The sequence below is a fragment of the Branchiostoma floridae genome, chromosome 12 (genome assembly GCF_000003815.2).
Source record: "Branchiostoma floridae strain S238N-H82 chromosome 12, Bfl_VNyyK, whole genome shotgun sequence".
Classification (NCBI taxonomy): domain Eukaryota; kingdom Metazoa; phylum Chordata; class Leptocardii; order Amphioxiformes; family Branchiostomatidae; genus Branchiostoma; species Branchiostoma floridae.
Genome location: NC_049990.1, coordinates 10688854 through 10698302, shown reverse-complemented (window position 1 = coordinate 10698302; position 9449 = coordinate 10688854). Strand labels below are relative to the sequence as shown.

The following is a 9449-nucleotide window of genomic DNA, read 5'->3' as shown; positions in this document are numbered from 1 at the left end:
TTCATGCGCTACGGATTCGAACACGACCTGGTCGTCGCCCTTCCACGGGAAGCCATCAGTCCGTGGATCGGCTGTGGGAGCGTCATGCGCCCACAACAAACCATGAAGCTCCCGCAAGGAACAAAGTGGAACATCTTCGCCCACCACAGTATCTACAATAAAAACAATTTTGAGCGTTTCATGCCTGAAGACACACGCTTTGTAGCAATTCTTAGACATCCAATGAGTAGAATCAAGTCCGCTTTCAATTATTTTCACCTGGAAAATAACTTACCCGGAATAGCCACAAGGGGGCGCTCGAAACAGCTTCCCATTCAGACATATCTAAACAACCCAGCTTACTGGGACGGAGTCTTTGTGACACCTAAGAAATGCTATGAAGACCAGTGCGTGAAAAACTGCATGGCGAAAGATCTGGGGCTACAACAGGATATCGGTAACAATCAACGAGCGGTGGAGAGATTCATTCAAGGCATTGAAAGGGATTTTACACTTGTTATGATTATGGAGTACTTCGACCACTCGCTAGTAATGCTGAGACGTCGCTTGTGTTGGACAATGAGGGACATTTTGTACAACAACCGCAGGTACAAATCAAAGAACTACAAATACAAAAGTTCCAATTCGACAATGATCACAAAGAAAATGGAGGACAACTACAGACTGTCGAGCGCTGTAGACCACGCCCTCTATCATCACTTCAACCAATCGCTGTGGAGTAAGATTCAAGAAGAAGGTGAAGATTTTCTTGAGGAGGTTGGACACTTTAAGGCAGTTCTTGCCACAGTTTGGCGGTACTGTGCAGTGAGGAATCAAACCGGAAGGCTTCGTATAAAGTCGTCGCCCTGGAACGACGAATTTGTCGTGGACCGTCGATTCTGTTCCAACCTTCGCAAACAGAGATGGCAGTGGGACCTGGCTATCAGAGATAAACTGCACCAACGGTTTTACCAAAAAGTCCGGATGATCTAGCCTTAGGCCACGTCAATTTGATTAGATAGATGACATCGTCTTGGAACCTCAAAACTGATGCGAGTGTGCTAGTAAAAAGTTTGTCAAAAAAGCTGCATTCACTTTGAAATCTCAATAACACAAAAGTATGGTATACCGAACAGTAGATTTTTCAATTTTTGTTTTTGTTTTTTCATCTTCTTTGACTGTGGAATTTAGTTTGGCATTCTATAACATTAGTCTCCATTTTACGATATTTCTTACGGCATATATGTGATCATTTTACAACTGATTGTATGATTTACAGTATATATGGGCAAAACGTCTTTTTTTAGTTTTTGGAAACGATGAAAATTGATGGGCATGCGGTCATCCATATAATCAAATCAACATAGCCTTACTAAATCAAGCTTCACCAACTGTCGGAGGTATTAGGAACATCATAATTCTGTCAATTATGCAAATGTACTTACATGGGCCAATCATTGTAAAGCTCGGGCTCAAACCTGTAAGCTACCATATAGTGTTGGACTCAATGATGAGTTGGTGATTGGTTCCCATCGTCACTGAGAACTCTGAGCTCCTATTGGATGAATCATTAAATGAGACCCAATGAGCTCAGACAGCGAGTGATTGTGTTATACATGCTTAAATTGTTCCAGGTTAAGAACGTTGATACGTTTATTTTCAAGTTTACAACCTGGATGAATTGCTAGCCTTTTTGTCATTAGTACCTTTCAGATGATATCAAAATAATTAAAATCGAGCGATATTGAACTTGGAATATTTGTGTGTAACGTGGTTTATGCAATGCATATTGTTCTTCATATTCACGATGGTCCATAATATTCATATTTAACATACGATCCAGTGTGCACATTCTCGCAAATAGTTGGTAGGGATATATAAAATTAGTGATGAGTTTATCCTTTACACTCTTTACACTCATATGTTAATCATGCAAAGTTTTTAATCAACTGAAATTCCACATGATAATGATATCTGTCAGTCTTGCTATTTCTTCGTACAATAGGCACTTATTCTAATTCTGAAAACAGCTGCGACTGTAGCCTACCACATAAGGTCAAGAGCACTTGAGTAGAAAATATAAATGTGGCTATTTAATATCACAGGTAGATTTCAGTCGAATACAACACAATAGTACCAGGTGGCCCAGATTACAACACACATAGAAACCCAACACACCATAAACACGACACGCTTTTACACAGAATAAGACTGGATAGGCTGTGTGGAAACGTAATCTAGCGTGAACAAAGGGCCGCACGCTTACTGATAGTGTCCGATAGGGTGCACAGGTTGGTGAGACAGCACTGCGAAAGGACTGCTTGTTTTTTTAAGGGACGTACGAGGAAAATTGTACGTCTAGACCCAAAGCGCCATGTTAGTTTGCATTGTAGTAGGTTCACCTCAGTGATTGCATGGTACTGAAATATACTTTGCGACGCGTATCTGGACGTATATTTCTGCCATTTGAGACGACTACGATAAATCGTCTCCTGGGTGTCCAGTACTGGTAATGTTACCTGTGGATTTGGACCGTACCACCACGTAAGCTGTTAGAAATCCGACTGCTGGGCAAGAACCAGTCTTCCAAACAAGGTAAGGTGTTCAACTCTCTGGGTTTTTATATCCACCATGCAAAATTCAGAAATCATTTTTTTTCTTGCTTTTAGCCGTAACGTTAGTGTGAACAAAGCATAGAGTCAACTTGTAATGTTATAGAGTAGTTCATCTTGAGCCAAGTTTGTCATGGAAATAGAGCGTTTGTCAGAAGTCTTAGTACCAGCTTGTACATTTTGTGGTCTCTATGCGCTATGCCCCTTTTTCGTACGCCGTAGGCGGCCTATTTTGATTTCCCGTGCGTTATTCGTATTAAAGGAAACCGTCTTATTCAGGCAATTCGTATCGAGGCGACCAAACTTTGTGTATTGCCTTCTTGAATCTGAATTCAGCACACTTTTGTCAGTACCTCTCGTATACAGACCTTCATAGTAGTTTAGATTGGGAAGATACTAAACACAATCAATCATCCTAGTATATACGTAGTAATTAACTGCACGAGAATGTGGTGTGTTGTTAAAAGGATCAATGCTTAAACAGTTCACTCAACAGCACCACTTCCGAAAAAAGCGGTCAGCCAAAATACACCAACCAAAAACATTGCTGACATTCTTTATGCTTTATCAGAGATGGTACGGCCTGGTTGGGGTTTGGACAAGGGATCTTTGGGCTATAACACGGCTTGGTTAGAGACTGATGCATATGGAAGTTTCCATGACTCTATAGTTGTGATATGGTCTGGTGAGATAACGTCATAGTCGTTTAGACATGAGCTAGAAATTGTGGTACGTCCTCGGATGAGGTTAAGTAGCAGCCTTCATGCTCGAAAACCCGTGACAGTGCCCTGTTGTTATGTCAGTAGTGTCTTGCCGTGCCGTTCTTTAACTTTCTCGTCACGTAAGAGAGCTTAGCACGCATTTAGGAACCCATTTGGGGATGAATGGCTCAAGAAATGTCATGCTCATGTGGCACAAGTCGTCCATGATAACCCCCCACCCTCCCGCCATTATCACTGACCGACGGATTCTGGGAATGTACCATTGCCAAGTAGGATAACTAGACAGTTATATTTGCAATCTGGTGCTATTCGTTTTGAAAATTAATTCAAATCCATTTTCCTGATTACAGAGCGAAGAATCAATAACAATGCGACGGGTTCATCTGTTTGAACTCTTTTGTGCCGTATTCCTGTTCAACATTTGCCGTCTTGGTGAGTATTGTACGTTGTAATAGAACGTTGCTTTAAACATACTATGATACACACTTCTTTTGGTTTTATTTTTGACTCACCAATTCATTTTCCATTTTTATTTTTTCCGCCAATATCTGATTTTGTCATCTACAGGAAGGGAAAACAACGCAAATGCAGAATCGCACATACAGTAAGTTATCAAAATATAAGTTTTCTCTAAAATTCCTAATATGACGTTGCCAGCCTTATATAATACACTATCCAAATTGTGTGTTTGGTACTAGCATATCCTTCAATCATATGAAAAGCTACAAAAACAATCATATAAAACCAGCAAAACTTTTGGTACTATATCTAATACTATTTCACCATTGTAATGTAACACCAACAAACGGGGAACAATATTAATAAGCTGGCTTGAGTACCTTAGCAATAAATATTGAACGCTAACTAATGGTTCTTCAACTTATTTTGATACTACCCTAAGCTTTTCAAAAGCTTTATTTTTTATCTTGAACGAGGTCAAGTTGATAAATTGATTCAAGCAATTAAAAGTGCTTTAAAGCATGGGGTCACACGTGCGTATATACTTAAGTCCGTATGAGGCGCGCATGGGAGTATTTACCTCCACCAGGCCCCACAGGTCGCTGGAAAAATAATAGAAATTGGACAAACGTAAACAGGTAACATGTCAGACGAGGTAGCTGGGTCGCTATCCATACTTCTCGATCAGCTAACTCATCTGGCATGTTATGTATCTATATTTGTTCAATTTGTACTATTTTTCCCGCGACCTGTGGAGCCTGGTAGAGACTAAGAGCTTCATAAGCACCTTAAACGGACTTGAATATATACGCATGTGTGACTCCACCTTTACTGTGCATGTTTTGATACCATAGCGCCCATGACGATAACGGCACCCTGTTACAAGCTGTATTCGACACTCTGGAGACTTATGACGGGAGAGTGCGACCTGATTTCGGAGGTAATTTGTGTTGATTATTGATTGCACTTATTTTATATTTCAGTCACCTATAAGACAACGCAAATATAGTATTTTTCTTTAAAACTTTCGTACGATAGTCTTTAGTACGATAGATGTTCGTTGACACATATTCTATAGCTCTAGATCATCAAGTTATCGTTACTTTGTAACAAGAGTGGATTTTACAAAATGCCACAGCGACATGGGTGCTAGAATGAAGTGTTTAACTTTGGTCCCCCTAGCAGTTTGTCTTGAACCCCTTTGTGTTTTTGTTAAGAGCCGGAGTGGAGGATGACTAGAGAAAGAAATGGCGGATTTTCATATTTCTATATGCAATGCAAATTATGCAGGTTAGGTCTTAATTTGCATTCGTTATTTGTAATAGAAATACGCGCATTGACCTTATGTTTTGGAAGAGATACCGCAAAGATTGTAACACTAGAGAGAAATAAGTCGTAATGCTAATTGGTAAAAAGACTAGATGATGCTTATCATATATGCTAAGTTTGCAATTAATCTCTTCTTTTATATTGTTGAACAGGGAAACCTACAGTTGTTCAAGTGCAACTCTATATTGCAAGTTTGGGGTCTTTTTCGGAGATCAAAATGGTAAGTATCGAAACCAACATGTATACGTTTGTATTCAAATTTGTGTTCATAATCCTCGATCATCATTATAAAATAATTCGTGCCAAAAACCTTTATCTAATTTTTCAATTACACGAACAATGTTTTAAGTACTAGTACATGTAATCTTTTATATTTTGGGAATTATGTAGATGAAAAAAAAATGTTTTCCACCTCTGTACAGGACTATGTGATGACTTTTTACCTGCGTCAGTGGTGGAACGATCCGCGCTTTGAGTTCCCGGACATGAACCAAAACATTGAACTGCACAATGTCGACTCTAGCGACATCTGGACGCCGAGTATCTACTTTGTAAACGAGAAGGACGCCGGATTCCGACCGTCTACTGACCACGCCAAGGCGCTGTGGATCTGGCCGTCAGGGGACATCTTCTACGGCGAAAAGTGAGTGAAATGTGTGCATAATTAGTTTGCGTGCATAATTAGTCTAAAATGCGTGCATAATTAGTTTGCGTGCCTAATTATTCTAAAATGCGTGCATAATCCGTCTGCGTGCATAAACAGCTGCTGAATGCGTGCATAACTAGTCTGAAATGTGTGCAAGAATAAGACTTTGATAGACCAGTGCTAATTTCTCTCAAGAAAAGTAATGATTGTCCTCTGGTCTTACATGATTCTTGCACTTTCACCCCAGAAAAACTGTGATAGGTTCGTGCCCGATGCAGTTCCACATGTACCCGTTTGACAGTCAGACGTGCACGTTCCAAATAGCGAGCTGTGAGTACACTGAATTTTCACATTGACAGTTCTATACACTAAATGTTCTTACAAGATTATAAGAAAAACAAGCGGTTTCGTTTGTTTTGCCAAATTGGGGGAAACATTTTCTGATGATTTCTATACACCTATTATACAGTTTCTGATGATCTTCATTTTACTCTGCTTCGGACAAGCAAGCAATATCATGTAATATCATTTCGTGCTTTTTCAATACTGTGCAAAAATTATATCTTCATACTTGTTACAGACGGCTACACTACAAAGGATCTGATAATTGAGTGGGAAGAGCCCGCCGTGGAGTTCAATCCGGTCATAGAACTGCCAGAGTACGTCATTGCAGGATGGACCTCTCGCGACTGTACGGGGAACTACACAATAGGTGGGCGCAAGCCGAACGCAGTGCTCTTGAATAGTACATGTACAAATGCAATTTCTCGTTTGCATGCAAGACGAAGAGAATGTCTCTCCTTTTCTATTCTTGATGTTTTCAACTGTAAAAAGGACAATAATTACCACGTGTTATTTTCAAGTCAAGTATATTGAAAATAAACACCGGGATAATGTTCATTGCAGGATCGTTCAGTTGCATCGAGGTTAAGTTCAAGCTGGTTCGCCAGCTCGGGTACTACCTGATACAAACCTATGTCCCAAGGTACGACATTTAAAGTTTTGTTGCTTCCTGTTGGAGTGGTTTTATTTTGACCAAGCGCACTTATATTTTTACAGAAACTGTGATAATTACTATTATGTTTAGAGGTAACAATCTGTTGCTGAATTCTGTCCTCCACAGTATTTTGATCGTGTGCCTGTCCTGGCTGACATTCTGGATCAGTCCTAATCAGGCACCTGCGCGGGTTGCGTTGGGCATCACCACTGTCCTCACAGCAACGACACTGACAACGGTGTCCAGAAGCTCTCTGCCAAAGTGAGCCAAAGTCCCATTTGTTTTAGCCAATGAAATTGTCCAGATATGCAGTTGTACTTTCCCATACAAACCTGGACTGTGTTACATAAGGCGATTTACAAATATACAATGCAAACAAACAAACAAACAAACAAACAAACAAACAGATAAACAAACAAATTCCATTCATCCAGGTTTTCCTACATCCGGGCCATTGACATCTGGATGCTGGTGTGCACCATCTATGTGTTCGCGGCGCTGGTGGAGTTCTCCCTGGCCTATCACTTCTCCCTGCGAAAGGATCGACTGCGCTCCCTGGCGGAATGTCTACGAATTCCACGTAGATTCTCCAGGAAGTCAACATACGAACTCAACTCTGTACAGAACAGGAAAGTAAGGGCGCATTAATTTATGCGAGATTATACATGGTGTTCAGAATATGAAAGAAAAGAATATGATAATCTGTAGATAAATTGTGATCACATTTGGTATGTGGTTAGATGTTGTGGACACAAAGGTCAAGGTCGCTGTTGGGCCACCTGGCGTCTGACCTTGGTACTGAAGTAGAACTTCTTTTTTTATCTTTTGCCCTGGACTTGTTATGCTGGTTACATTATTTGCATAATTAACACAGAAACTTCATAATTTTTTGTAGTCCTTGGTAGAGATTATATGTTAGAGACATAGGTTGCTTGGGGACAGGTGAATGCAGTGAAATATGTCGTGTGTCGAGACTCAAATTTATATAACAAGGGAATACAACAGACCCAACCTATCGAATCCGTAATGTATATTATTACCAAATCATTCATAGCTTCCTTACTTATATCATGGTTGGAGTTATGTATTAAGCTCGTTAGTATTCATATTATTCTAAAAGTGCAGTTTGTGATACTACCCAGCAACTTCCGAAATGTCATGTTCTTCGGGGAGGGGGGGCAAATCACTAGAAGGGGGGAGAGAGAGACTAGGGGGCGAAATTGATAGCGATTTTGTCCCATGGAGGGCGAGATAACTGTCTCTTCCATGTGCGGTTGCTATCAATAACTTTTGGTTCATTTCAGGTGAACGGAAGATGCTCTCGAGCTGACGCAGGTCCCACAGAGTTCCAGACCGTGCCGGGAGAAGGCCCTGCACAGGGGGTGGACGGGATGACTGTGGCCATAAAACTTGACTTATTCTCAAAGATCGGGTTTCCTCTGTCCTTCATTATCTTCAACGGTTTCTACTGGGGTATTTATCTCAGCCATTACTCTGCGTCATGAGTCTGTAATGTATTTGTACTACAAATGTATATTGGTTGTCAAACCCTAATGGGTGAAAAAAATCTAAAAGATACACTTTGTCAAAAGTATTTTGTCATAGTTTGTGGTTTGCCGTAGTTGAAGACTATGTGCACAGATATTCAAGGTAATTAGACTACATAATCATTTAGTTGGGAGCATATCTATTTCGTCATTGTGTTAACAATGCATGGTTTCTTAATTCATGTTTATGTTAGTATAGCGTGTGAGTACTTCCTATACTAGTGAAATACGATAGACATATTCCTCATAACATCTTGTATTCATTTACGTGTAAATTATCAAATGGCAACGTCCCTTCTCCGTGGTACTACATGTAGACGTCTTCCCCAACTTGTGGGCGCCTTGATCCGTATATATACTAACTGGGAAACAAACGACATAAGTAGTGTGAATAGTGCATGCTTTGTGATAGCCTGATTTAATCGCGCTTCTTAGGGCCGTCCTAAATGGCCGCGCCTACTAGCTCCGGATAGCGGAGTTTGCGTTACACAGTCACAGACTAACTTTGTGAGGTTTGTTCTAGTTGTACAATGATTCGATTTCAACCCTTTTCAGGTCACTCACACATTCCTAAACCTACCTCTACGTATGTTAATGTACAATAAACTTTTGTTACATTTTATTCACAGTAGTACTAGTTGTCTTATATTCCTGCCCTGTAGGCACTTGTATACTGGTAATATTTACCAGTACTATACTGTGGAGCCAAATATGTCTCACAAATGACTGCCTCACTACTCTGTTTTAGTCAGTCCCAATTTACCTTGTAGTCATATGTTCTGGAGTGTTAAATAGCTGGCGAAGCAAGCGAGACTTTTCTGATTGAGCGATAGTGATTATCTATGTACCTTTTTGGACATAAACTGATCATTTGCAATCATAAAATGAGTATTTTCAAGCATAAAATGAGCATTTTCAATCATATTATAAGCACTTTCAATCATAAAATGAGCATTTCAACGATACACAAAAGATTTGAGTAACGTCTGGCTGTCAGTGTCCTGATGAACATTTATAGATGCCTAGCAAAGCAGTCCTAACAAGAGTTCGGAGACCTCATACCTCCATGAAATATTCTGATTATGCAAATGATTTTCACATTATGTACACCTTTCACTAACTTACACAGGTCACAGTGTTGACAGCCCAATCATTTAC

General features: G+C 40.1%; 1 protein-coding gene across 1 annotated transcript; it reads left to right on the top strand.

Annotated features, from left to right (window-relative positions):
- Window positions 1-1364: 1364 nt before the first annotated feature.
- On the top strand, window positions 1365-8316 carry LOC118428326 (glycine receptor subunit alpha-4-like). Its single transcript, XM_035838374.1, has 12 exons — window positions 1365-2574; window positions 3664-3745; window positions 3881-3917; window positions 4627-4712; window positions 5254-5321; window positions 5524-5744; window positions 5995-6077; window positions 6328-6459; window positions 6654-6732; window positions 6871-7005; window positions 7179-7377; window positions 8049-8316. Exons 2-12 carry the CDS (start codon window positions 3682-3684, stop codon window positions 8247-8249), a joined length of 1305 nt encoding a protein of 434 aa, XP_035694267.1. The 5' UTR covers window positions 1365-2574; window positions 3664-3681; the 3' UTR covers window positions 8250-8316.
- Window positions 8317-9449: the final 1133 nt, after the last annotated feature.